Here is a 27,080-nt window from a genome sequence, read left to right on the forward strand (position 1 = left end):
AAATTAAAACATTGAAAACAAGGGTGGCAAGAAGTCTGGTTTTGTACACAGACCCTTTTCAAGTTGCTATCAAATATAAAATGCATTGTTTATCCAAGAAATTTTAGAAAAAAAAACACACCAGGCCTTCCTGATTATGTTTTAGTTCCATAAATCACAGACATAATCAAATTTATCTTTAGTCATGTGCCATGTGCAATTTTTTTCAATGTTTTGCCATATGTTTTTCAAAAATGGATGAGTGAGCAAATGATTAATGAATAGTAAAGAAAAACATTGAAAAATCGTGTTTGGGGGCTGGAGAGATGGCTCAGTGGTTAAGAGCTCTGACTACTCTTCCAGAGGACCCAGGTTCAATCTCAGCACCCACAGGGCAACTCACAACTATCTGTAACTCCAGTTCCAGGGGACCTTGACACCCAAGGCAAAATGCCAATGTATATAAAATAAAAATAAATAAATTTTTACAAATCATGTTCTTTGGATACTAGCAAACTCTAAGTCTTGAGTGGTTACAATACAGGCATGAATAAGATTCAGGATATTAAAGGTGATGCATACCACCAATGGTGCAATTAATGGACCTTTACAGTATCTGATTTTTAATAATTATCTTGAAATGATGGCATCTGATGCTTGTTTTAAAACAGCAGAACGAAAAGCTGGATGTGGTAGCACACACCTGTAATCCTAGCTGGGAGGTGGAGGCAGGAGAATCAAGAGCTGAAGACCAGGCTAAGCTACCTAACAAGTTTGAGGCCAGCCTGAGCTACATGAAACCCTATCTCAACCCCTAACCCCCATCTAGGGAGGAGAAAGGGAGGGAAGGTGAGGGAATGAAAATGGGGCAGGGGCAAAATGCAAAGAAAATAATGAGTGGTTAAAATAACTTTAAAATACATTTTTAGAATAATTATGAATTCTGCAAACCTCATTCAATGATCCAAAAAAAAACCTAAGAAAACAGAACTAACACAACTACCAAACTCTTCCATGAGCTGACTCAGTTCTGGACTCTCCCAGGATTACCGAATGCCTAATTGAAGAACTCCTGTGTATTCACCTCCAACTCTGTCATACTCACAGGCTGGCCAAGCAGGATGGCAGCAGCCCCTACTAGGCTGACTAGCCAGTCACCATATGGATTGGAGAAAAGTTATGGCACAGGATCTTAGTCCTATGGTGTGGTGATATATTCACGTTACACTATGGCAACCAAACTAGCCCCCTTAGGGTGGCAAGAAACCTCCTTTGATGAAAAAAAAAAAGGTAGAAGTGAGAAATCACAAAACCCAAGAACTAGGAAGGAGGCAAGACCATTGAGAAAGGAAGTATGGCAGGGGGGTCCCAGTCACATTAGCCTGAAAGCCCTAGAGGACACACACTCATCTCTCATCTGTGGTCTCAGAAAAGAGCCTAGTCTGTGATGAGGGAACACCATCTATCATCCCTTAGCTTCCTTCAGTCCTGTGAGTCAGTCATCAACCGAACTGAAAGATAAAGGTTAAGAAATAGGATGGGCTCCCTGGCAAGGTGCTCTCGTGTAGATGATGCTGGGGCAGGAGCTGAGCTCTGCTTTCTGGCAGGAGGTAGTAATTTACCCTGCTCCTCTAACCTACCTCTCCTGGATACACAGTACAACTTTCCAGTCTACAAGTGGCATTGGGATGTCAAGGAAGGGACCTCACAGCCAATGGGACATCCTGAGACCCACTCTGGGAGAGAGCATGGTTTGTCTTTCCCAGAATTGCATTCATCATCCGGGACTGAGATAATGGACATCTGGCTTCTGTAATGATGACTTAATGGTGCCCAAATATGTTCTGGAACATTCTGGGAGACTCATCAGAACAACTCCATTGGGAGATCTGGAGCACTCTGCAATATACCCTGCACATTACTGCCCCTCTGTTTCCTGAGTTGTTGGGTACTAGGGAGGCAGCTGCCTGAAATGCCTGAGTATCATACTTATTAAAATGTGGCCCCCATCTCCTAACACCAAGCAAACAGGTGTCAGAGGGCTCCTCCCCACCGAGATCACCAGCCAGTTTCCGCTGACACATTAGAAGCTGATGGCAGGTGTTTACTTATCTTCTAACTGACTGCCATATTGTCTGACTACTACACTGCTGGTCTTTTTCCAGTTTATCTACTTTACAAACCTAAGGCAAGTGTATCCACTCAAAACATTAATTTTTAATTAATATTTAAAACCGCCTTTCTAAGACTTATGCATACTTCTTTGTTCCAGACAATTGTATTGCTTGAATCTAGACCAGTGACTACAGAGAGAAGTGTTTGCCTTGAAGTGACATTTACAGACATTTTGTGTCTCTAGCTGCACTTGGTTCTGGGACCCCACTTGTCTTGCTGTAATGCCCAGGAGCAGCGGGCTCCTCAGACCTGATTTGGAATCTGCACTAGAACTCTTGGCTAGTTCATAAGGGGCAGTGAGTGCTGGTGGGTGATAATATCATGCAGAAGACTTCACCTGCCCCTCAGTTTTTGTCTTTCAGAGTAAAACCATAAATTTGATCAAATGCCTCTCTGTCACCCAAATCATCTTTGTGGTTCTGGTACACATACCCCTTTTTTTCCAATTTGGTAGGTCACCTAGTGTTTAATCATCTTTTGCTTTTATGAGGCTGTAGCAAGTTCTAGGCTGGGCATTCTACTTGGGGAACATGGAGAGGAGAGATGCAAGAGTTCCTGCCTGTGTTAGGGAGCGAGAGAAAAGGAGGGCAGGGAAACCACAGCAGGTGCACAAACATGCACATGCCTGCACACCACGGGACAGCCAGCTAGCCCTTGTGAGTCGATGCACCATACACAGGGCATATCAGGCTAGTCAAAGAGGGCTTTCTGCAGGAGGTGGCACAGATATCTGTGCAGAGTGGCAAGAACGACCGCCTCTGGACTGGAGTCCAGTCTCATAAGCCCCAAGGCATGCTTCTTGTCTACAATTTTCTCAGCTGGAAAACTGGAACTAATTACAAACTGAAGGAAGCAGTGGGCAGCAGCCAGTCAGACTCCATTTGTAGGCTAATACTGAAGTTCCAAGAGGGTGCTGATCTGCCCAAAGTCACAGAGCCATTCCGATCTCCCTCTTGGCGCCAAGGGGAAGGAAAGAGAAACCAGTAAGACTCTGAGGTCATGAGCAGAAAGGAAAAGAACACCCCACAAGTCATGATTCCCTGAAATAAGTATCAGGGCTCCCAGCTAGAAAAGGGCTGAGTCTGAAGGTGGTCATTATGCTAGGCTCAGAGCAGTGGGGGAGAGAGAAAAGGGGATCCTGGAACCACCCCACCTTACCCTAGATCAAGAGAGATGTCCCTGCATATGCACACACAAACAGCTGTGCAAGGATGTCTGTTCACACCCATTAGCCATTCATTTAACAACTACAGAGCTGAATAGTGTCGCCCCAAGTTCATGTTCTTCTCAGAAACACTGCTTTGGACACAGGGTCTTTGAAGACATAATCAGCTAAGGTGAGGTCACAGTGAAGTAGTGTAAGACCTAACCAAGTGTGACCAGATTTAGTTCCTATGAGAACACAGTCACGGGGCTTGTTTGGTTTTATCCTAGAACACATGCTTAACATGCATGAGCTCCTAGGTTCAACCCCCATTACTGCCAACAAATAAAACTAGCTTTTGAGCTGGAAAGATGGTCACCAGGTAAAGGGACTTGCAACAAAATTGGTGACCTGGGCTTGGTCCCCAGGATAAGAAGAAGCAACTACCATAAGTTATCATCTGACCTCCACATGTATGTTGTGGAATGCACATGCATATGTACACATTCACACACAATAAATAAATAAAGTTTAGAATGGCAAAAGAAGAATGACACAAAGGGAGCAGTCCATGTGATGACAAGACACAGTGCAGCCACAAGTCTGCAGGTGCCAGCCATTAGCAGAGCTAGGAGGAGGCATATTCTTCCTGAAGCTTCAAGAAGGGTTAGCATTTGGACTTCTGACCGTGTGGATTCTGGGTGCTGGAAGTCACCCAGTTCTTAGTACTCAGTTATGATGCCCTGAGACACTAACAAAAAGACACAAGAGAGGTTAGCCTCTATAGTTTGCCCTTTAAGGGCTCTAAGAGACAGAGAGAGTCTGGTTCCATGTGGTGACCCTTCTCCTGCCATGATCAATGATCCTCTCCCTGATGCCAATCTTGTCGTTTCTGTACTTGAGGTTCTGGTGAGAAAAGATTGGTCTACTGTGATCACTCACAGAAAGATTGGTGGCCTGGCTAGGCCCAGCTGGGTACTTGCACACTTGCTCCTTTGAGCCTTAAGCCCGGCCAGAAGCGGGAGAGAACACAAAGGTTCTGAGGAAGCACAAGACCCACTGGAGACCTACCAGTAGGTCTGCAGCAAGGTCCCCCAGGAGGTCTGCAGCAAGATTCCTCAAGCTGTCTACATCACCCACATCCAATGTCCCAGCCAGCATCCTGTGCCCCCAGCAATGCTATCTCCCACCCACTCTGCAGCTGGGGACTGAGGTAGGGACCGTGGGCAGCTGGCATCTGCTCTTTGAAAAGGTATTTATCTTTCCACTTGCAGAGAGCAAACGAGAGCCATAAAAGGACATGCCCAATGTCAGGTGCAGAAGTGCTCCACAGAGACAGATGTTGTTCACACATGCATGAGACTGCTAACTGCCAGGACTGCCCTTGCAGAAGATCCTGGGGCCCTGTTGTGCAGGAGGTCTCAGGCGGGCCAGAGACACTGTCCCCATGCCTCCATAAACACAATGAGGCATCACCAAGCTCCACGAGTACCGGAGGTTCTAAGAATATCTGTGCCAAGCCCACAAGCTTGAGATTTCTATTTGTTTTCTTTCTTTCTTTCACCATTTCACCATTCCAAGTTTATAATCCATCAGCCTTTAGTGCAAGCACAAGGTTGTGCAGCCACTGCTGCTAGTCTAGAACATTTCATCATCCCACTGAACAACAGTTCCCAGGTTCCCTCCACACCGACCCCTACTACCTACCATTCTCTTTTCCATCTCTAGTCTGGGGGCTGACGGTGAGTAATGTCACATGACCTCAAGTGGCTGTCTTCCTTCATTCAGCAGAGCCTTTCAAAGCTCCGTCCCTGTGTGTGATGTCTTAACGCTTCATTCCTTTTCATGGCTAAATGCTCCGCTGTATGCACAGACCATGTCTGTTTATCTGGTGCTGGAAGTCCGAGCTGTTCTCCCTTTTGGCGATGACCTGCGGTCCTGCTGTGAACCCTGGAGAGAAACTGCTCCGGCCTCTGCTTTCACTTCTCTCAGGGACAGCGGGTCCCATGCTGTGGACCCACTGGTCATGTGGTGGCTCTGCAGATAACTATCTGAGGGGCTGTGGGACTGCTCTCCACAGCTGCTGCTGCATTTTACATCCCACCAACTCCCCCACATCCTCTCTAACACTCGTGGTACTTTATTTTTAACGGTTTAAGGTCATAGACAAGCCCAGGACTCTGAACGGATACAACCCACAGGATGTGGTTCCATGGCCCATGATGGCCAGGTATTTACTTTAGACCGGTAACCACTCAGCTCAGGACAATGTTGGTGTAGTCAGGAGGATTCATTTCCGGTTCCTGCTTTAGGGCCACTGAGCCTCAGTTACTCCCACTGTGAGAAAGTGTGTGGCGAGTGTCACATCCCCCTGGAGCAGGGCTGTGACTGGCTCTAGAGTCTTAACATAAAGTCTATAGGATGGGGTTGCTTCCTCCTTCCTTGCCTTATCCTTTACAATAAAGCATGAGAAGGGTTAGAATATTTTCTCTTCAACCTTCTCTTCTCTGCCTTCCAATGGAGATGACAAAAATAAAAGAAAAAGGATGTTCTCCTGAGGACAACCTTAGCAACACACACACATGCTCACACTCACACACCACATACACAAACACTCATGCTCATATACACATACCACATACATACACACACTCACACATGCTCACACACACATAACACACGCTCACACACAATGTCCATGAACAGTCATATGACACCCATCCCTCACCATAAACTCAGTTTGCCCAATCACATTATTAGATCCAAGCAGGTAGGAGATGGATCCTTATTGTGAAGACATGAGGTAAAGCAACCCCCAAATTCACACAGCACCCCTCAAATGGTGTACCCACTCTCCTAGACCGGTCCAACCAATACAAGAGATAACTGTGGGCACTGTCTACACACAGTCCACACACCAGAGGTATCCCTCCCTGCTGTCATTACTCTGTCACTCTGCCCCTGTCTCTGTGGTATGTTAAGTTCTTTACCTCTCTCTCTCCAAAGGGAGAGAGAGAGAGAGATCATCCTGACCAGGGTCCTGTCTGAGAAGTCTCAGGAAGGAAGCAGAACCCCCTTTCCTCACTGCTAGTGGAGGCATACATCCTTATGGGCCACTAGCTGATATCTCCATAGTGACAGAGTGACACAGGCAGTGGGGCTAAAAATAGAACCTCTACCTGATGAAAGCCCTGTCTGTCCAGTTCCAGCTGCGTGGGACTCTGAGAAGCTTGCGGACTAAGATCTCAACAAGAGAGGCCCTTGGGCCATTAAAAGGGTGACAGTACACTCAGCTCATCCAGGAGAGCAGCTCAGGCAAGGCGCAGAGCTGATGGGTTATGTATGGGTGGCCCTGGAAGGTCTGCAGTCACCAGAGCTCTTGCTCTCATGCAGGCAAACCCCCCTTCCCAGCAGGCCAGCTGGAGGAGCTCCTCTCGGCCCGACAATGAACGTACTCTCTCCCAATACAGCACACACACTGCTCAGGCCAGATCCCACTGGAAAGATGGCCAGCAGACGACTTAGTAGGTAACCCCAGATCTGCTCAACCCCAGGATGGGTACATGAGGTGGTGAGCTGTCTGAAACAGTAGGTCAGCGCAAAGCTCAGGGCCAGGTGGCCAGCACCTGAGACCAGGAGGCACCGCCTCCTGCCTGGCCTCATCATTCTTCAAAGGGCAGCTGTTTGGTAAATCGAGGACACCGCAGAGAGAGAACGTCCAAAAAGTACCGTGCCTGGCAGGACTGAAAGAGGGTATGCTGCGATAGTGGGCTAGCCTGGAAACCTCTGTGACTAGACATTTCCACGTGAAGCAGCTGTTCATATGGTGTCAGCTGGACACTACCACATCAGCTGGTACCACACACACAGGAGAAGCCAAAGGGGAAACAGAGATGGCTAGGAAGAGCACAGAAGCTTTGCAAGTGGCAGGAACACACCAACAAAGAGCTTTGGGTGTCACTAAAACACAAACAGGTGGGAGTAAAGCCTAGCAGCACACTAGCCTGGCACGGCCAGTGCCCTTCTCCACCCGCAGCACCGTGGGGAAGGGAAACTTTTGCTTTTAAGTGCTCACAATATTCATGCCTGGTGCGCTCAGAGGCTAGCAGAGGGCATCAGACACCCTGTGACTGGAGTTACAGGTGGTGACAAGCCACCATTGGGTGCCAGCAATAAAAGCTGGATCCTCTGAAAGAACAGCCAGTGCTTACTGCTGAGCCCTCTCCAGCCCAATTTAAAGCCTGTTTTAAGTGACTGAAAAACATTCTCAAAGTGAGACTACTTCACATGGGCTCCGTCCCCTTACACTCTCACATGTGTGATATGTTATAGACTCTGGGTCCATGTCTGCAAAGTTTTCTGCCCGTTATGAACACCTTTCCATCCCCTAACCCAGCCCCATCTGGCCCCCACCTGCAATCACCATTCCACTCTGGTTCTCCGAGCCTGGCCTCTCTCACCTTGGTGGAATCACGCAGTACTTTGTGTGGCTCACTTGCTTCACTTAGCATAATGACCTCAATTAATCTGCACTGTCCTATCTCGCATATCAACTCTGTGAATATACACATTTCTTCTAGTGACAGATTTTGTAAAACTATCTGACTTTTAAACAGTCTGTGTTAATTTACCATGAACATATACAACTTGGATTTATTTTAATGGTGTTCTGTGTGTGGGGGTGGGTATATGCATGTAAGTGTTGGTGCCCAGGGAGGCCAGAGGTGATTGACCCTCCTGCGGCTGGACTTACAGGCAGTTGGGCTTGATGTGGATGCTAAGAATTGATGCTCTTAACCACTAAGCCATCTCTCCAGCCCCGAAAGCTTTTAAAACTAGGAAAACAAATACAAACTTAACCTAAGGCTAGAGAAAGGTCACTTGCTCCTCTCTCTTGGATACCTCCTCCCTCAGTCTCAACCTGCACCTCCGTCTGTGTGACCTGAGACAGAGCTGCCCTCCTCCTCACTGAGACATCTCTGCAGTCTCTAACACATTATGATCATGTTATGACAAATCTATAAAGAGCCTTATAGTTCTCCAGTAGAGCATGGAGAGTATAATTAGTGGCCTGAGTTAATCATTAAGTATCCATAATCATGAATGGGAAATGCAACTGGCCTCCCTGGCCACTGATAGTGGACATTCCAAGTCGCTTGTTCCTTGGGCATATGGAAAGTTAATTAGGGTAATGATGGCAAGTGTGACTTTGTGAATTCCAGACTTACTTCCTGTTCTCACTCGGCTACCCTGGAGGTTGGTGATGTCATGTCATTCTCCTGGCTACCCTTCCTGGAGAACCAAAGGACAGTGACCCAGAGGATATGTGTCCCCTCTGTTCCCTACCATTATCTAGTGGGAATCAATGAAAATGCAGGCCACTGAGAGTCAGGACACCAGCCTCTTTCTGCACCTGCTCCAGGTCCTCAGTCAGAGAAGGAGCCTTCATAGGTCCAAGTCGCAAGTGAGCCCCCCAGAATGCCCTGACAGCAAGACTGAGACCTACCAACATTCACACCTGTGACATGAAAACCCAGGATACACCCAACCAGGATGATTGTGAGTGTACAAAGCTACCCTCACAGACCATTTCCTGCCCAGCAGCCCCAGAAGTGGATACAGAAGCCAAGGCACAGGGAAGTGTGATTATCAAAGGCCACCCCACCTCTAGCTCTCAGTCACCTGGTCCAGTATCATTTTCAACTAGAAGCAGACCAAAGCCAAAACCTCCCCGACCCAGAAACAGCCAAACAAAATGTGACCTATCTATACAATGTCGTTCCCCCCTAAAAAGGCAGACAATTCTGACCCCTGAAGCCATGACACAAAGTGAAAAAGGCCAGTTCCAAAATGAGGTATGATGCCACCAGTATAACATCCACACAGAAATCAAATTCATAGAAGCAGGAAGTAGAAGAATGGTTGCCAGGGGCCGAGGAGGACGGAGGGGAAATGTTTCAGCATGGGAAGATGAAAGAGTTTTGTGGATGGCTGGAGGGGATGGCTGAGCAACCGTTACCTGAGTGTACTTAAGGCTTTCAAGTACACTTAAAAAGGTCTAAGTGATGGATTTTATACTGTGCGTGTTCCATCACAGGAAAAAAGGAATGAGGCACTGACATACGTGCAACCGGGCGGCCGCTTAAAAACATGATGCTGAGTGACAAAGAAGCCAGACAAAAGGTCACACATTATGGGATTCTGTTTACAGAAAATGTCCAGAATTAGGTGACTACGAAAACAAAAGGCCCATTCATTGCTGCCAAGGGGCTGGAGGAAGATGGGGACTGTCAATGGATATGGGGTTCCCCATCCGAGGGGTAGAGTGTTCTAGAATGAGAAAGAGGGTAGACGCATGCCACTGTGAATGTACTAAAGGCCACCAAGTTGCACAATTCAAAAGTGTTTGCTTTTTCACACTCTGAATGCCACCATGCATCGTGGAGAAATGTAAAGAGACGTCTATTCTCCCCCCAGAGAAGCTGCCAAAGGAGTCCACATGATCCAGCGTGGTGGACCGAGGCAATCACTGGGGTTATTTGCAAGATTGTGAATGACTCAAAGGTGCACCAGTGAGAAGTCACTGAAGAGTCTCAATGGGCAGGGGTGGCAGCTACCCCAAAGAGCACCATCTCCTCCAAGTTAGCCTTCCAGTGTGGAGGGGCCTGTGAAGATCCCCTCAAGCAGCAGTACACCCTGGGCCTCCCCACTCCCTGAGTAAGAGGATGTGAGTAGGTCCGATCTCAGAAAGGTCTTGTAGATACACAGCACACAAAGTAAAAAATGGACACCTTCACACTGCCATACTCTCCCGTGTGTGAGAAGGAACCTACTGCCTGTCTCCTCTGTCTTCTTCCCAGCAGCCCCTTTCTTGAGCTCTACACACCTCTGCCTTATGCTGGAGCTCATTCCACCCTCTCTGTGTCCAAAGGCTGGGATCCTGGATTATTTTAAGTGCTCTGTCAAGATATGGGGGTGGGTGGGTGGAGGAAGCTGGTAATCTACAACCTCAGAGAACAGGTGGGCCCAGTCCTGAGACCCTAGTGTGGCCTTCCAGAGGTTCTCAGGGCCTCTCCCTTCTCCATGTATGACTTACTACTCCAACACCCTAACATGTCCCCCAAGTTTTCTTTCACTCAGAGATTTAACCAGACTTCTTCTCCAAGTTCAGAAGCAGCCTAGGCACTCTGGGAAGTCCGAGAGCAATACATCAGCCTGTATCTGACTGGACACTTAAACCAAGAGGCCAGCAATGCAAGTGTGACTTCTGATGGTCAGAGAAACACACTGCCTGGGCATCCAGGGAAACACCCAACTCCTGCCTACGGGGCCTGTCTTAATTTGCTTTCTATTGTGATATATACAATGGACAAAAGCAACTTGGGGAGTGTGGTGGTGGTTGTAATTTAAGAAAAGCAGCATGCGAGGGAAAGATGCCATGAGACAGGGTTCAAGCAGAGGGGTTTTTTATAGGTGAAAGGGGAAGGGGGAGACCAGCCTCCGGAGACAGGAGTGAGAGGAGAGAGGAAAGAGTGGGGGAGAGCGAGAGAGGGAAGGATGGAAGGTGGGCAGGGCCCTGTTAAAAGGGAACACAGAGAATATACACAGGTGGTGCTCTTAGTGGCTGCAGCTGAGAGCGTATCCTGTCAGAACCCCAAGGACAGGCCAGTACAGATGCCTGAATACTAACAGTGGTTTGAATAAGAACGGCCCCCATAGGCTCATATTTGAACGCTTAGTCACCAGGAAGTGGTACTATTTGAAAGGATTATAAGGATTAGAAAGTGTGGCCTTGCTGTAAGTCTTTCACTGGGAATGGGCTTTTGAATGTCAGTCAGTCTTCCCTCCCTCCCTGTTTCCTTCTCTGCCTCCTTCCCTCCCTCCATACCTCCATACTCCTCACCAAGATGACAATGGACTATAAGCAAACCCCCCAGTTAAAAGTTTTCATGGTGTCTCTTCACAGCAATAGAACAGAGACTAAGAAGGGAAAAAAGGATTCTTGGTTTTTTTTTGTTTGTTTGTTTGTTTGTTTGTTTCAGACAGGGTTTCTCTGTGTTGTTTTGGAGGCTGTCCTGGAACCCACTCTGTAGACCAGGCTGGCCTGGAACTCACAGAGATCCTCCTGCCTCTGCCTCCCGAGTGCTGTGATTAAAGGCATGTGCCACCAACACCTGGCAAGAAAAGGGTTTACTTCCACTTAGAGCTTGCAAGTCCATCATGAAGGAACTTCAGGGCAGGAATTCAAGCAGGAACCAGGAGGCAGGAACAGGCCATGGAAGAGTACTGCTTTTACAGGCTTGCTCCTTCTGGCTTGCTCTGCTAGCTCCATTGCATACCCAGGGACCACCTGCTCCAGGATGCCACTGCTCATAATGGGTTGGCCCTTCCAAATCAATCCAGAAAATGCCCCCCACGCTGACCTGCCTACAGGACAGTCTGATGGAGGTAATTCCTCAATTAAGATTCTCTCTTCTCAGACAACTCTAGCTTGTGTCAAATTGACAAAAAGCTAAACAACACAGTGCCTAGGTCCAAGGTTCCTAAACTGGCCTACCATGTCACCTTCTGTTTCTCAGCCACAGACCCTGAACCCCTCATCTCAACAGCCACCAAGAAGCTGGGTCCAGCCTCTGCCTCCTCTCCTGGCTGGCTTCCATTCCATCTCCACAACACCCTGGGTCTGGTGCTTTCTTTGAGACCAAGAAGATGAAACACATGCAGGAGAAAACAAAAACAAAAACCTACTCCTGCCAGGCATTGGTGGCGCACGCCTTTAATCACAGCACTTGGGAGGCAGAGGCAGGAGGATCTCTGTGAGTTCGAGGCCAGCCTGGTCTACAGAGCGAGTTCCAGGACAGCCTCCAAAACAATACAGAGAAACCCTGTCTCGAAAAACCAAAAAAAAAAAAAAAAAAAAAAAAAAAACCTACTCCCAGTTAACTTACCTCCTAGGTCCTTAGACCCACACCCCTGCACCTGACCTCTGACCTCCAGTGGTGCCTGGCTGGAGGACAACAGGCTCAGGATTGGCCTCAAAACTCCATAAATAGATTGGATCCATGCATGCAATTCTATCTCGGGGAATCTGCTGTCAGTCTGCAGAGCCCTTTGGCCTCTTTTTGGAAAGCAAAAGCTTCAGAACAAACAGAAGAGGAATCTATTTCCCTCTGGAAACAAAAAAGAAAGCAACACACACAAACTCCAAGTTCGCAGTTCTTTGTACTGTTTCCACACAGCCAGGTCAGGGAACACTGATGGACTAAGAGCAACGGCAGCATAACCCACAGTGTGGCCACTCACGGCGATGTCACTCAACTGAAGCAAGCACACGAGGAGTCAGGGAACTCCGGAGGCCTGGAATCTGAGCCAGTAGCTAACGTACTGAGGGCCTCTCTGAGTCACAGGGTCCCATCTGGGACACAGCATGGGTAAGGCACAAACGACTACCACCCGTGACCTTGGTCCTCTGGCCTTGTCACAGTTTCGACTCAAGCACGGCACCACACAAAGGCAAGTGGCAAGCAGCTCCTTTCCTCTGCCTCCCAGGCAGGCCCAAGACACCAAGTCAGCACCAAGCCACTCTTTCCAGGCACTGGCGATGCCAAGACAAACAAGCTACAGACCCTCGAAATATGTGCCGCGGTGGTGGAAGCGGTGTGTGTGTTAGACTTGGGTACCCTGCGAGTGGGAGGTTCCCAGGAAAAAGAAGAGCAGCCCCCTAGGACTCTGTAGCAGGAAATCTAGAGCCCAGGGGAGCCTTGTGGGGTATGGGCAGGATGATACCATCACGTACCCAAGTAGCCATCACACCACCCCAGGCTACCAACACAGCCTCTAGTGAACTGGACAGCTCAGATTTTATGAGCCGATCTCTAGTTCAGTCCTTGAGTGCTAATCCCACTCCACTGTCCTGTGCCCAGCCCTATGATCCCGGGGTTTCTGGGACAGGGAATGTCATTGCTCCTGGTGGAAAGGTCGAACTCTTGCATTTTCCCAGTGCTCCTTCTGGCTCTCCTCTCTGTTTGATTCTAAATTCCTCCTCTCCCCCTGGCATCCCACTGGAGGCCAGACAGAACACCCTCCAGGAAAGGACGTGGTGGGGTGGGAATAACCAAGGCACAGTAAAAAAAAAAAAAAAGAAGTGAGTGGTGTCAGGAAGCACAATGTCCTGCTACCCAAGGAGTGCAGACAAGCAGCACAGGCCCGAGGTCGGCACCATGGACTCACGGTGCTCCTGTGAGTCACCCAAGGCTGGGGACAGACATCCATCTAGAGCTTTCAGTCAACGTATGGGCTGAAGCTCAGCTGCTTGCTAATGGCAGGAATCTGTGACACACATCCCTTGCTACCCCAAGCAGCCAACGCTCAGGCTCTGTGGCGCCGAGTGTAAATTAGCAAGCTCTTTGCTACCTTAATACAAATCGTGCTCTGGGCCAATTAAATAAGGAACTTCGGGACTTTGCTTCACCGTGCTGGAAAATGTCAAGCATGGGGTGGGGGGATGAAGTCTCAGGTGATGCACGTCCAATTGATGGCTGAACGACGGAGCGTGCTTGCGGAACTCTGGAGGCTTTTGTTATTAATGGTGTTTTAGTGTTGGCTTCTTAAACACATGAAACAAATTTCCTTAGACTGGTAGTTACTGACAGCCACGGGGAAGACTGGAGGCCTCCCACCTCCCAGATGGTCCAACCACAATAAACGTTTGGCCTGTCAGATGCACAACACTGACGAACTAATTGAAATATGCTGCAAAGAGCAAACCCCAAATAAACGTGAAATCATTGTTTCCCCGTGCGATAGCCCACCGAATCGCCTGCGTGTCTGGCTGGCCCTGCTGATGGAATGTTCCTCCCCACCATCCACCCCGCCAGCCTCGCTGATGTGTGGTTTTCAAAAGACTTAAAATGCTTTTTTTCAGTGTGATTACCCAAGTGAGGAAAAGTCTAATTGCAAAAAAAAAATGTTTGGTTTTTCTCCCTCATTGAAAAAAAATGCAAGTGGAGAGTCGGTTCTTACACAGTGGCAAGAAAAGCAATTATGGCCTTGGACAGAGAAAAGGAAGTGTGTGCTGTCCTCAGGAGAGATAAGCGTGGGCCTGACCAAGGGGCAGCCCTAACCCTGGGTCAAGGAGAGCTGTTCCTCTCGAAGAACACAGGAATGGTCACCCAGTACTACCCAATGCCCACTGCTGAGAGGCCACTCACGTCCCCTTGGGTCCTCCTCAGGGGCCCAGTAGATATTAGGGCCTGGCAACCAATCCTAGGAGGAAAGGAACAGTTTTCTGGGGCAGACCCTGGCGGGAAAGCCTCTGTCAGGAGCCACTCTCAAAGTGAGCTACTGAGCCCTAGAGTAGCCCCAGGCATGACCTGGAGACCAGTGAACTTGTAAGGAGTCCACAGGGGCATCTTTGGGGAGATTGCTGGGAGTCTGGGCTGCAGAGGCTCCAGGTAGGCCCAAACACCTCCTCAGGAAGACCACTCCTTCAGCTGAAAGCCTTCCCTCAGCAGCTTACAATTATGTCCTAGGCAGACACTGGGCTTCTGTCACCCCTGTGTGTGAGGACCTGGTCCCTCTCTGCTTTCCTGCCCAACGGGAAGCGGGACACTCTGGAAGAAGCTACAGGAGGAGGAGAAGTCTCCTTTCTTTAGCATCTTCGGTGACAAGCAAACATGAGAGTCTGCCACCAGTCGGGTGCAGGACTCATACATTCATTTCCCAAGCAAAGGCTGAGTAGCAGGCAGCAAGATCCCCTGAGGTGAACAGATGTCTATGGTGGCAGGGCCACTATCACTGGGGGACTGCATACTTGTGAATGCATCTAGTCACTAGCACCTACTTCTCAGGCGGGAATGATGGCTCAGAAGACCTGGGTCAGGCTCCCAACAGCCATGCCATTCCCTTTGGCTCATAACTCCATTCCCAAAGCCCTCTTCTGGCCTCCTCAGGCACAGCACACATGTGGCATATGCTCACATACACTAGACTATGGTTTTTTTTGGTTTTACGAGACAGGGTTTCTCTGTTTTGGAGGCTGTCGGTCCAGCCTGGCCTCGAACTCACAGAGATCCACCTGCCTCTGCCTCCCGAGTGCTGGGATTTAGACTATGTTTTGTTTTTAAGAGAAAGATCTACTTGTAACTCCCAATGTCTTCTGGGTCATTTACAAACGTCTGCAGATGGCAAATGTGGGTCACCTGATGCGCAGGTTCCTTGCAGAGGAAGAACAAGGTGGTGTTCCACCTGCTGTTCCCGCTCTCATGCTGTAAACGAGTGGCCTCAGGGGTTGGTTCAGCGCCACGCTCCCCTGCATGTCGCCACGCTCCCCTGCATGTCGGTGAGCTTTGTTGTTTAAAATGCCCCCAGCACAGTGATGAAGGGCTGCCCGATAGCCCTGAGCACAGGCTAGACAACAAGTGTCAGATGAGCTCCCTTCAGGCCTGAACTGGGGTGAGCTGAATGTCGTGAACCAACAGTACATTTTAAGCAAGATGTCTTCTAACAGAAATACACATAAAATAAGGGAATGTGTTGATCAGTTGACTAAAATATCATCACCAGAAGCTCCCAGGAACCTAACCTTTTAATCCCCTAGGCTCAATGTCCCCCAGTTCTGCTTACAATGCGACTTTGGGCAACAAATGTACTCTGAACAGGACAACCCACTGTCCATGGCGAGTTTTACAGCAGCGTTCATTCTGCAGGGCCACCTGCTCCCATGCCTGCAGGTGGCCAATACATCCAACTGGAAGGGAGCGAGAGGTACCAGCTTCTGCCGAGTTCAGAATCAGCCTCTGGGTCTCCGCTGCTGTACCCCACCCATGGTTCCTGGTTCCCTCTGATTTCAACCTCTGTTTTCCACAGTAGAGAGTGGGGCGACGGGGCAAGGCCACTCCAGGGAAAGCAGTGTGGGGCAGGCAGGACTTTGGTAAGAAGCGGGTGCTGTGGCACTGATTTGTCAGTTTCTTTCCCCAAGGTTGTGGCTTGGGGTTTCCATTGTCTGCTACCGACCCCTGCCTGCTGGTTAACTTCCACTTTGTCCTCTGGCAAGGACAATTGTGGATATGAGAAATTTCAGGGAATGCCAGCCTGCCCCTCCTCACAGCTCTTTGTGTCCACATCACAAAGGTTTAGCAGAGGTCTGTCACAATGCTTGCTGGGCTAGGCCTAAGGACGTCAGCACCCTATACTCATTACAGCCAAAAGAAACAGTGTAAGTCCTACTGCAGGCTGACTCGCTGGCAAACAGGGACCTTGGCTCTAGGCTGGCAGAGTGGCCTTGGGGCAAACCAGCTCTTTCCAACATCCCCAGCCTCTCAATCCTAACCCAACTCCAACACTGTCAGATGAAGTTTTCACCAGCCTCCCCAAGCAGGTTTCGGAGCAGTATCCACCTCCCTCCCTGGCCCAGAAACCCTGCTCTGGTGGGTCATGGTGACTTCCGAAGAGTTTAAACAAAGACTTATGTATCTTTATCATTGCTATGGCTGGTCAAAATTCTGCCTAACCATTATTCCCTCTCTGTTCTGACCCACCATGATGGAACTTCTCTGTTCCCCCACACCTTTCCTACTAGAATGGAATGAATCCTCTACACTATAAGCCAAAGTAAATCTTTCATCTCTCAAAAAAAAATTCTTCAAGTTCTACTCTTCCTGGAAGTCATCCTGGGGACTTCTAACCACACTATGAGTCGGCATAACCATTAGGTGAAATGCTACTTGTATTCAATTCATATATGTTCACTGTCTTAGAGAAACCTATTGTGATGACTCATACAAAATATAGATAAATAGGCCGGGCGGTGGTGGCGCACGCCTTTAATCCCAGCACTCGGGAGGCAGAGGCAGTGGGATCTCTGTGAGTTCGAGGACAGGCTAGACCGACAGCCTCCAAAACAATACAGAGAAACCCTGTCTCGTAAAACAAATATATATATAGATAGATAGATAGATAAATAATGCTGGGCAGTGATGGCACATGCTTTTAATCCCAGCACTCAGGAGGCAGAAGCAGGCAGATCTCTATGAGTTCAAGCCCAGCCTGGTCTATAGATCAAATTCTGAAGAGCCAGGATAGCACAGAGAGAAACTCTGTCTCAAAATAAACAAACAAGCAAACAAACAAACAAAAAAGACTACAGATAATGCAGGCTGTGATAGTGCAAACCTTTAATCCCAGCATTTGGTAGGCTACGGCAAGAGGATTTTGAGACCAGCCCAGGTTACACAGTAAGACTGCCTCCAGAAAACAAAATAAAACAGGGGGCTGGAGTTTTCCATGTACATATAAGGATCTATGTTTAATCTCCAGAACCCATATAAAAAGCCAAGCTTGGGGGCTGGAGAGATGGCTCAGAGGTTAAGAGCAATGGCTGCTGTTCCAGAGGTCCTGAGTTCAATTCCCAGTGCAACCATCTACATACCAGAATACTATATACATAATAAATGAATACATCTTTAAAAACAAAAAGCTAAGCTTGGTGGTATGTATATGCTTGTAATGCCAGCACTGGGGAGGCAGAGACAGTGGGAAGCTCCAGAGCTTACAAGGCCAGCCAGTCCAACTTACTTTGCAAGTCTCTGGCCAAGAAGAGAAAAAACAAGAACAAAACCAGTGTGACATAGGGAGAGTAAGGCAGAAGTGGGTGGTACAAACCCAGACATAATCTAATCAGATCAATTTATCTCTCTACTTCTCAATTTGTTTCTCTGGGAAAGTTGGGGGAGACTAGCAGGTAGTGTGCAGTGTGTGTGTGAGCTCCATGTATACACTGTGTGGTGCGGAGGACATAAAAGTACAATACTGTCTTCCCGACGCTGCTTGTTATCAACAAAAAAAGCAGCCTAGTTTCCCAAGGAAGACCAAGTGTGCCATCCCTAAATTCTAAAGAAACAAAAACAAACACATTCACAGGGACTGGAGAGATGGTTCAGCGGTTAAGAGCACTGTCTGTTCTTCCGGAGAACCCAGGTTCAATCCCCAGCACCCCCGTGGCAGCTCACAACCATTTGTAACTTTAGTTCCAGGGCAACTGACACCCTCTTCTGGCCTCTGTGGGCACAGGGCATGCACATGGCACACAGATGTGCATGCAGGCAAACACACGCACGCACACACATGAAATAACTTACATACACCTTTGAAAAAGAACTACACGCTTTATTTTCCGTGTGAAGCACTATAAGAAGCTGCCAACAGATGGGCAAAGCCTAACATTAGGTTTTAGAACAAATCAGAATCTCTGCCCTGGCTCTCTATTCAAAAACAACCCTGGGTATCCGACAAAAGTTTAATAAACATCAACCACATGACCTGAAGAGACGCTGTGCAAAGACCTCCTAGCTGTCGGGGGCCTACAGGCCTGGGGTCCTGTGAAGGAGTTTCAGGGTAACTGTCCTGTCGATACCTGATGGCTCCCTTGGGTGGCCTGCCTGGTCATCAACATCAGCCTCCCCTGCCGGTGGCCAATGGCGCTGCTCAGGAGGCGATCACTGCCCTTCCATACAGGAGAACATGGCTCCTGGGCTCTTCCCAAAGCAACAAGGCAGCTAATCTCTACACACAACTACACATACTTCACTAGTGGCTCTTCTTAAAGATTACGATGAGAAGCCTCGGCCCAGCTGGGTTGTTTAGGAAATCGGCCTGGTAGGGAAACAGGCCTCTGGAGAGTGTGAGAGAGAAGGGCCAGTGTGAACTATCACAAAGGGCTCTTACCAGTTACTCTCTCACCATCGAGACGATACTTTCCTAAGTGCCTACTGGGTGCGGAGCACCAGCGACAGAGAAACAGCACTTAGCCTGTGGAAACTTCAGAAGCCTCATTTCATACGTGGTGAATCAGATTAGGTCAAGGCAAAGCTGGAGGGAAAGGATCACCTCCAGCCAAGACCAGGGAAGACAGCCTCCTGCAGGGAAGAGGAGACGAGTCACACGGAGACCAGGAAGCGCTCCAGGGAATCTAGAGGGCTGGAGTGTGAGGAGTGACACGTCAGAGAGGAGAGCTGGGATAAATAGGACCCAGATGCCTCACAGTCTTGTATATGCTGAGGAATTTTGGATTCCATAAGAAAGGATCAAGAAAAGCCACTCAACTTTTTAACTCACAGCAAACTCATGGAAAGCCAAGCATGGAATCCAGACCTCCGGGCTCCTCAACTCCCATTCTCTTCCTGTAGATAGCCCAACACGTATCCCCAGGAATGAAGGGAAGGGAGCTAGGTGCCCACGCAACATTCACCACCTGGAGGACCGACAGCCAGGCCTTGGTCATCTCCACAGCAGGGAATGTGCTGTCCCAGACATTTGGCAAAGTCACTCCCTCCACGACCAGCCCTTCCAAGCCATTGTGTTTCTCTGCAGTGGGAGTGGTCTGGGCATCTCTTCCATTCCCAGAACACAGTCTCTTCTCAGGAGAAAAAGGATTTGACCACAGCAGTCCAGGGTCGGAGAGGCCAGTGTCAGAGGAATTCTGCTGTGTCGGAGGGACGCCGGCAGCACACAGTGGGGCTGACCAGAGTGGGAGACCAGATGTGAATCAAACGCCAGCCACGTGGGAGCATACAAGCCTGCGTGGGAGATAAGCTAAGCACAAAAGTATCTGTAGGGCAGTGATAAGAGCCACGCAGATGAAAGTGCACCAGAGCCCAGGGGCTGGGTGGTGGCTGCCACACAGGCACTTCACGACCTGCGGGAGAGGCTACCCTATCAGTCGGGCTCTCAGGTGGCTGAGACCTGGCAGTGGACAAGGGATGGTGCTTAGCCGTGGTCTCTTGAGGAATCTAGAATTGGGAGACAGATAGGCCCAAGAGTTTCAGCGATAAAGAGGGAAATAAAAGGAGGAATCCGGGATTCCAAGACAGAAGCAGGAAGGCTACTTTAAAGGGGACAAAGCTAGAGGCCTTGCTTGAAATGACATTTGTACGGAGATTTTTACTTGAGATAAGCATTTAGGATGGGCGGAGGCGGTAGTTGTGTGCATTGGGGAAGGAGGCATTAAGTTTCCCTCTGGCAAGCTCCCCGTCCGTCTCTCCACTGGAGGGAAAGATTATGAGGTGGGTGGAAGAGGAGCTCCCCCCCCACACACACACCTTAAGAATCTAACATCTCTTGGGACATCGGAAAAGGGAGCTATGGGATGGAGAGGGGCCACACCCCATCCTTAGGCCCCAATGCCCACCCAGCCAAGCAAGACTGCAGGGATGTCCTGCTGTGTGGATGCAGGAGAAACCCAGACCGCGGCTCTGCCCTGCACTTCCTGCCAGCCGCAGAGAGTGGTGGTCTTCCTGGGGCAAGCCTTGCACTGCAAACACACCTGCTCCTTGACCTGCCGTGACACTTGTCACTGGGGCGGGGGGGGGGGGGTTCTCTCCACAACCGACGAATTTAGAAATCAGCATTAATAGCCCGAATGCGGAGGAGGTGGTCACCAAACGATGCCCTAGGCGGGGGTCCCGCGCCTCCCACGGTTCTCCCACGCGGCGTCCCAAGGGCCCGATAGCAGGCCGCGCGCACGGCTGGCTGCCCGGCACTGCGGGCTCCCCCGGCCCCGGAAGGGCGGCCGCCCGCCCGCCGCCCGCCACCCTCTCACTCACCCGCTCTGCCGGCCGCGCTCCAGGTTCCTCAGGCGCCGCCTCAAGCCGCGTCCCGGGTAGAGCGGGCCCCGCGGCCCCGGGCCGTCCGGCTGCACCCCGTGGCCCCGCGCGTCCCCGCCGCCAGCTGGCCCCGCGCGAGCGTCCGAACGGCGGCGGGCATGCTCCGGGCCGTCGGCGGCGGTACACGTGCTGGCGCGGGACTCGGGCCGCCGGCCGCTGTGGCCTCTTGTGATCGCCGGCTGAGGGGACCGCGGGCCGGGCCGGCTGGAGCGCTCTGAGCCGCGGCGCCGCCGTGCCCCACGCGCCTCAGCGACCGCTGCCTCCCGCGCGCGCCGGCCCGGCTCGCATTCCCTCAGTCGCGGCGGCGGCGGCGGCGGGCGGCGCCTCCTCAGGACGCGCGGGGGAGCGGCGGGGGCGCGGCGCGGAGGAGCCGGGCCGCCGCCTGCGCCGGAAGAGCCGCTCCGACTCTGGCCCCGCACCACCGGGCCCGCCGCGCGGGAGGGCCAGAGGCGACCGAGCTCGGGGAGGGACCCGGGAGCTGGAGGCGTCGGGGTTTTGTTTCTGATTAAACTCCTCAGGAGTCAGACGACACACTTAAGGAACCGGCTGTGGCGAAGGCCACGGGGCGCTGAGAATACTGGGGCAGGCCCCGTGCCGAGGCCGTGTGGAAACCCGTGGTCTTTGCCTACAGCCGTCGTCGAGCCCTTTGCACAGACTCCGGGCGGGAAAAAGTAAAGAGGCCTATTGGCCATCAGCAGAGGGAGTAGTGGCCGCTTGACAGCGTGTGCAGCTCAGGTCCCCACCTCCCAGACAGCAGGATCTGGTCCAGAAATAGCTTCATCTTGATGCACCTCTCCCATAGGACGCTCCGGTTGCCACATTAACAGACCAAGAGGATACTTTGTGAGAGTCAAAGAAAAGGTTAAGGGTTTTTGTGGGTTTGCATAAGGGCAGCCTTGTTTGTCAGAACTTCAAGTCCTGGAACTAAAAAGCCCACACCTAACACCTAGTGATTGCAGTCCATACCGGCAAAAGAGAGAAGCCCAGTGCTCCCCTTGACATTACCCCCAAGCCAGTGTCCAGATAAAACCGAGGAGCAGAGGCCCACACCCGGTGTTCATCTCCTCAGGCAGGTAGAGACTGTGAGGGCTAAGATAGGCAGTTTACATGACATGATGCCCACACCAGGCAAGTGAAGGTGTCCATCGGATAAATACTCCTAGAGTCACCAAAAGGTACCTAAGGTGCTTTTTAGATGCACACACACATGCTATTGGTTGCTTGGAATTGACTTCCTTTATTAATTTTAGAATTCCCATGACTGTTAACCAAACAGGCAACTCCTGGGACTTGAAGACCACCATTAAAAGCTAGCTCTCAAGGCCAGTATGAATAAACTCACAAATACCACAAGACAGCTCATTTTCACAAATATTTATTGAGTGCCGAGATGCAAGACGGAAGACGACCTGGTCCCTGCTCTCATGGAGCTCACAATATGGTCACTCCAGTGTTTGACCCCATTTTAAAGACAGCTACAACAAGCCCTTTCCTGACCAGCAGCAGCACTATGTAAGCAACTGTTTTACACACTATGGGTCACTGTTGCAGTGGAAGTATTCATTGTGAAGGCATGGTAGATAATGTACAGTAAGTGCAAAGTTATGGCTTGACTCCTCATGTATCTGAGGCCTACCGTGAAATAAAGGTCAAATCAGATGGGGAACTGCTTTTAGTGAGGTCTGAAGAGCACTGGACTAGTTTGACAAGATATTAAACTTCCATGTTTCTCTTGGCAGGGCAGGAAATAATTTCTAGCAAAAATCTGTGCAATACCAGGGGTTTAGACAGACTTGCAACATCCAAAAGTATGATGAACGATCCATGTATGACTCCTAAAGTCTCTATGCATCATTTACTTTTTTGTTTTGTTTGTTTGTTGAGACAGGGTTTCTCTGTGTAGTCTTGGCTGTCCTGGAACTCACTCTGTAGATAAGGCTGGCCTCAAACTCAGAGATCAACTGCCTCTGCCTCCTGAGTGCTGGGATTAAAAGTGTGTGCTGCCACCGCCCAGCACACCACCCAGACCACACACTGGTCACTCCAGTGTTTGACCGGTTTCTAAAGACAGCTACAACAAGCCTTCCCCAGCGGGGGGATTATCTTGAGTCTTGTGAAACTTCAGACGATGAAAACGTCTGATTTCACTACATATTTGGGTGCAGGCTTCAAAAGACAAGTAACATTTGGCAAAGCAACCGGCTTTTCTAGGTTAAAAGGGTTGCACTAGTCTCTCAATGGTTGTAAATCCATATAAACTAAGGCTCAGTGGCAGGCACCTCTTCCAGGTGGTCCGTCCTCCTTAGAGGTCTAATCATGAAACATTTGAGGGGGAAAATTATTTTGGTTAAACTAGCAGTAAACTATAATGGGAAGAAGCCAATATTTATGCCCAATCATTTGCTTCCATCCATTAGAAGAAAATGCTTTCAGAATTCACATTTGATGGGTTAACATTTTACAATTTTTAGTCAACCAGTAAATAAATAACATACCAAGGAAATTCATTTAAAATCCAAGAAAACCCTTGATTTTATCAACGAGCAAAGACAACATAGACCACCTAACACAAATGACAACCCAATGTAGTGATTGGAACAAAATCATCAACTTTCAAAAGAAATCACTGGGTTGGGAATATAGCTCAGTGGTGGAGTCGTCTGGAAGTGCAAGGCCCTTGTATGACATTAAAAAAAAAATCACTATCTCACAATCCCAAAAACTGATGAATCTGACACATGTTAGCTATGTGATGCACACTAGCCCTGGCCTATCTCCTCTACTGAGAGTCTCCATTCCCCAGCGGGGGATTATCAAAAACTAATGTTTCCCTTAGAGCCATCCCCCGGAGCTCCTGAGACTGGCACTGTGAGAAGGAAGGGTAGTGGGAGAGTTTACTATCTATGTACATTTAAAAGGCACTTCCCAGAGGCTGCAGATTCAGACTCACTGAGGTTTGGGGGTTTTTGTTTTTTCCTAGCTGCAGCATAACCTCAGCACAGAAACAGTTTGCTCCCTTGGGTAGCAGATGCTCTTTAAGACTGCTCCTTCCCCACTTTTAAGCTAACTTGATTTTTAGTGTTCATACAATATGCATTATTAAGGAGAGAGGCAGCTGCAAGAATTTTCCTTGTGCCTTTCTTCATACCTATAAAGAAGAATAAAATTTCTTTTTCAAATAAGTAATTGATAGTTTAAATCTATTACACACTTCAAAAACCAAAGCATATGCTTTCTGAGAAGCACAGAAGATGTTTTGATGGAACTTAATGCCTTTTTTGGAATAAGCCAATTATAGGCACCTAAGAAGATAACTCCTTGGCAAGATAAAGCTACCACCTCTTCTGAAGTGGCAATTTCCTGCTTCTTGAGAATGTAGTAGACTATACAATAAAAGGAGGGAACAATGAGATGTACAAAAACACCGTTAGCTTGTTCAAGTTGTCTTGTTTGTTGATGCTGGGACAGAATCTGTGGCCTCACATGCAAGGCAAGACTCTACCACGGGACATATTATACTCTCAGCTGGATAGTTATGCATGTCAACACAGGGGCATCTTAAAAAATAGTCTATCCTCTTATAAGCTCTAGATGCAAGCTGTACAGGAACTTGATTAAAATGAACCTTGCTTTTCTGTAACATAATTTTTGAAAGGCTAAAAGAAAACTCAAAGAATAAAGGCACTTACTTCTAATGATAAGAAATCCTGATTAAGTCTTTATCTGGTTACTGATATGTGAACGCAAAGGTTCAGGCCTATGCCAAGGGTCCCCGCCTACCTGGGAATCCCCACAAGTAGAACAGGGCCCAGACCTATCGCCAGGTAAAGCTTTGAAGAGAAAATGTTCAGAGACCACCTGAAATTCTGCTGAGGCATACACATCTTAGTGGAACTGCTGGGATGTCTTAGTTCGTTGTAAATAAATATGAAGAGCTACACGCGTAGAACGAACTCAGAGGCAAACCAAAATAAAAAACCTGAGCACTAGCCCTGGAAATCAACCAGAAGAGCTCAGATGAGTCTATCGCAGATTCCAATCGCAAATACATGGCTGTTGGGTTCAGAGTGGTCACCAGAAAATGAGTGGGTGAGCAGTGCAGACATACCAACAGTCCCAACACAAACAGGATACTTGCTGCTCCTAGATCAGAACAGCTTCTCCTGCCCACACAGAGCTAGGGAATGTCACCCATGTGGTGGGCTACAGTCTGCAGCAGGGCCCTGGGAAAGACACCAGGCTCTATCTGGACACATCCCCTGTCCTTTATCAGGCAGAGAGTAGAGTGGTCTGAGCTCAGACCAGCAGTTATTGCAGCAGCTATGCAAGTATTTTTCTTTTTGGCATGGGTAGAATGGTAGGTCAGGTGAGGTTAAGAGGGTGAAAATATGGGGACGATGACTTTGGGAGCTAAAGCTTTTCATGGTTCACAGAAATTGGAGCTACTCTGGAAACGGTCCAAGCTGTGACACAATTTAAACCCTGAATGTGGGCAGAAAACTCCAGCTTTCCATCTTTCGTTGTTTTCTTCCTTAACAATAAAAATATTTTTAGGGACATCAAACAAGTTGTACTTGTGTAGTTTTTAAACTCTCCAATGCTCAAGTCTTACTAATTTTTCATGTTTAATTACTTATTGGGTATGAACATGCCAAAGTGTATATGTAGAGGTCAGAAAACAACTTGTGGGAGTCATTTCTCCTTTCTTACTTGGGTCCTAGAACTCAAAATGGTCCTCAGGCTTGGTGGCAAGCACTTTTACCTGCTGAGCTCTCTTGCTGGCCTAATCGTTTTATTCACTAGAAAGCATATGTTTCACATAGGAATTGTGTTATTTCAAAAAGCTTCTATAGAATTTAAATGCAAATTATACTTTTTTAAATATTCAGCATGTTAGTCTATCCTTATGGAAGCTGTTTAGTATTTATTTTTAAAAATGAATTATATTTACAATGTAGAACATGTTTATAAAATCGGTGTGCAAAGTTCATTGTAAAAGGATAACACTATTTCCTTAGCAACAAGTCGCCTCCTGTTTACATTTCCTTATTGTTAATAGAAATTGAAGACATACTCTATTTAAAAATAATGTTTTTTAAATAGTAAAATATACACGAGGTTCCTGAGCATAACAAAAATATCTTGAAAATATGTGGCCATTTGAAGTATAAAATAGCAAGAGTAAGAATAACATGATTGTAAAACTACTGTTTGAAGTCTTATAAACAGTACAAAAGAGTTTGCCTTTTCCGAGTGCATAACTGTACAATCAGTGCAAACAAAAGTGTCTTAAATTTAATGGCTACCAATCTCAAAGGTTTGCAGAGCTGCGTAAGACATGAAACTTCTTGAGTGTCATTCGAACTGAACCCAGTTCACGATTGATCCTTTCCAAACGATCTTCCAAGGCTTCCTAAGTAAGAGTAATGGAAAGGTGTCATGAGAATCCACACTAAGTCCTCTTGGTCTGCAGCCAGTTGCCACCTACAGACCTTTGGGGGTGCAGCACCAGAGCAAGCATAAACATCAAGATGGCAGACTTCCCTTTCCACATAAATCATCCTATTGACACTATTTTCCTTTTCGTTTGTTTCCAGACAGGGTTTCTCTGTGTATTCCTGGCTGTTCTGGAACTCGGGCTCTATAGATCAGGCTGGCCTCAAACTCACAGAGATCTGCCTGCTTCTGCCTCCCAAGTTTTGGGATTAAAGGCGTGCACCACCAACATTATTTTTCTTAAACTGAACAATGAATCAGCTTCTCAACCCTTCTAAATAAGCAGGGCACTTTAAGTATCCTTGGTCTGTTGGGCACTCTTGGCATGTGAGAATTCTACGTAGCAGTACAGCCACAAGCAGGGGTGGTGGTGATGACCTGAGATCAGTATTTAAGAGCCTAAGCATGATACCCACAGGTCACCAGAGAAGTGTGCATACTGGATCAGCTGTAGACATGTACAAAAATTTCTTCCTTAAAAACATTATCAGATCCCAGGCATCAGCCTGGGAAGCCAGCATGGGACTGATCAAGACCCCCTGAATCTGGGTGTCAGTGAGGAGGCCTAGGGAATCTATTGAGCCTTGGGCAGCAGATCAGTACCCATCCCAAGTATACACACGGAC

The 27,080-nt window shown here is 48.5% G+C and overlaps 2 protein-coding genes across 10 annotated transcripts in view; both read right to left on the reverse strand.

The window, feature by feature from the left end:
• Pitpnm2 (phosphatidylinositol transfer protein membrane associated 2) overlaps window positions 1-21,202 on the reverse strand; it is a 127,664-nt gene extending 106,462 nt beyond the window's left edge. For 2 of the 7 annotated variants that reach the window (XM_040731154.1, XM_040731159.1), the window contains exon 1: window positions 20,899-21,201. The gene's annotated coding sequence lies outside the window, so the exon portion shown is untranslated. Of the gene's footprint in view, window positions 1-20,898 lie in introns of all 7 variants that reach the window. The other 5 variants (XM_040731157.1, XM_040731160.1, XM_040731156.1 and 2 more) reach the window with 4 other exon arrangements.
• A 1,115-nt stretch (window positions 21,203-22,317) lies between these two features.
• Window positions 22,318-27,080, reverse strand: part of Mphosph9 (M-phase phosphoprotein 9) — a 65,187-nt gene continuing 60,424 nt past the window's right edge. For all 3 annotated transcript variants that reach the window (XM_013120932.3, XM_013120931.3, XM_013120930.3), the window contains exon 23: window positions 22,318-26,371. In XM_013120932.3, the coding sequence (XP_012976386.1) occupies window positions 26,270-26,371 (102 nt within the window). In that variant the 3' untranslated portion in view covers window positions 22,318-26,269. The remainder of the gene's footprint in view (window positions 26,372-27,080) is intronic.

Source organism: Mesocricetus auratus, unplaced genomic scaffold, assembly GCF_017639785.1.
Source record: "Mesocricetus auratus isolate SY011 unplaced genomic scaffold, BCM_Maur_2.0 Super-Scaffold_100025, whole genome shotgun sequence".
Lineage (NCBI taxonomy): Eukaryota > Metazoa > Chordata > Mammalia > Rodentia > Cricetidae > Mesocricetus > Mesocricetus auratus.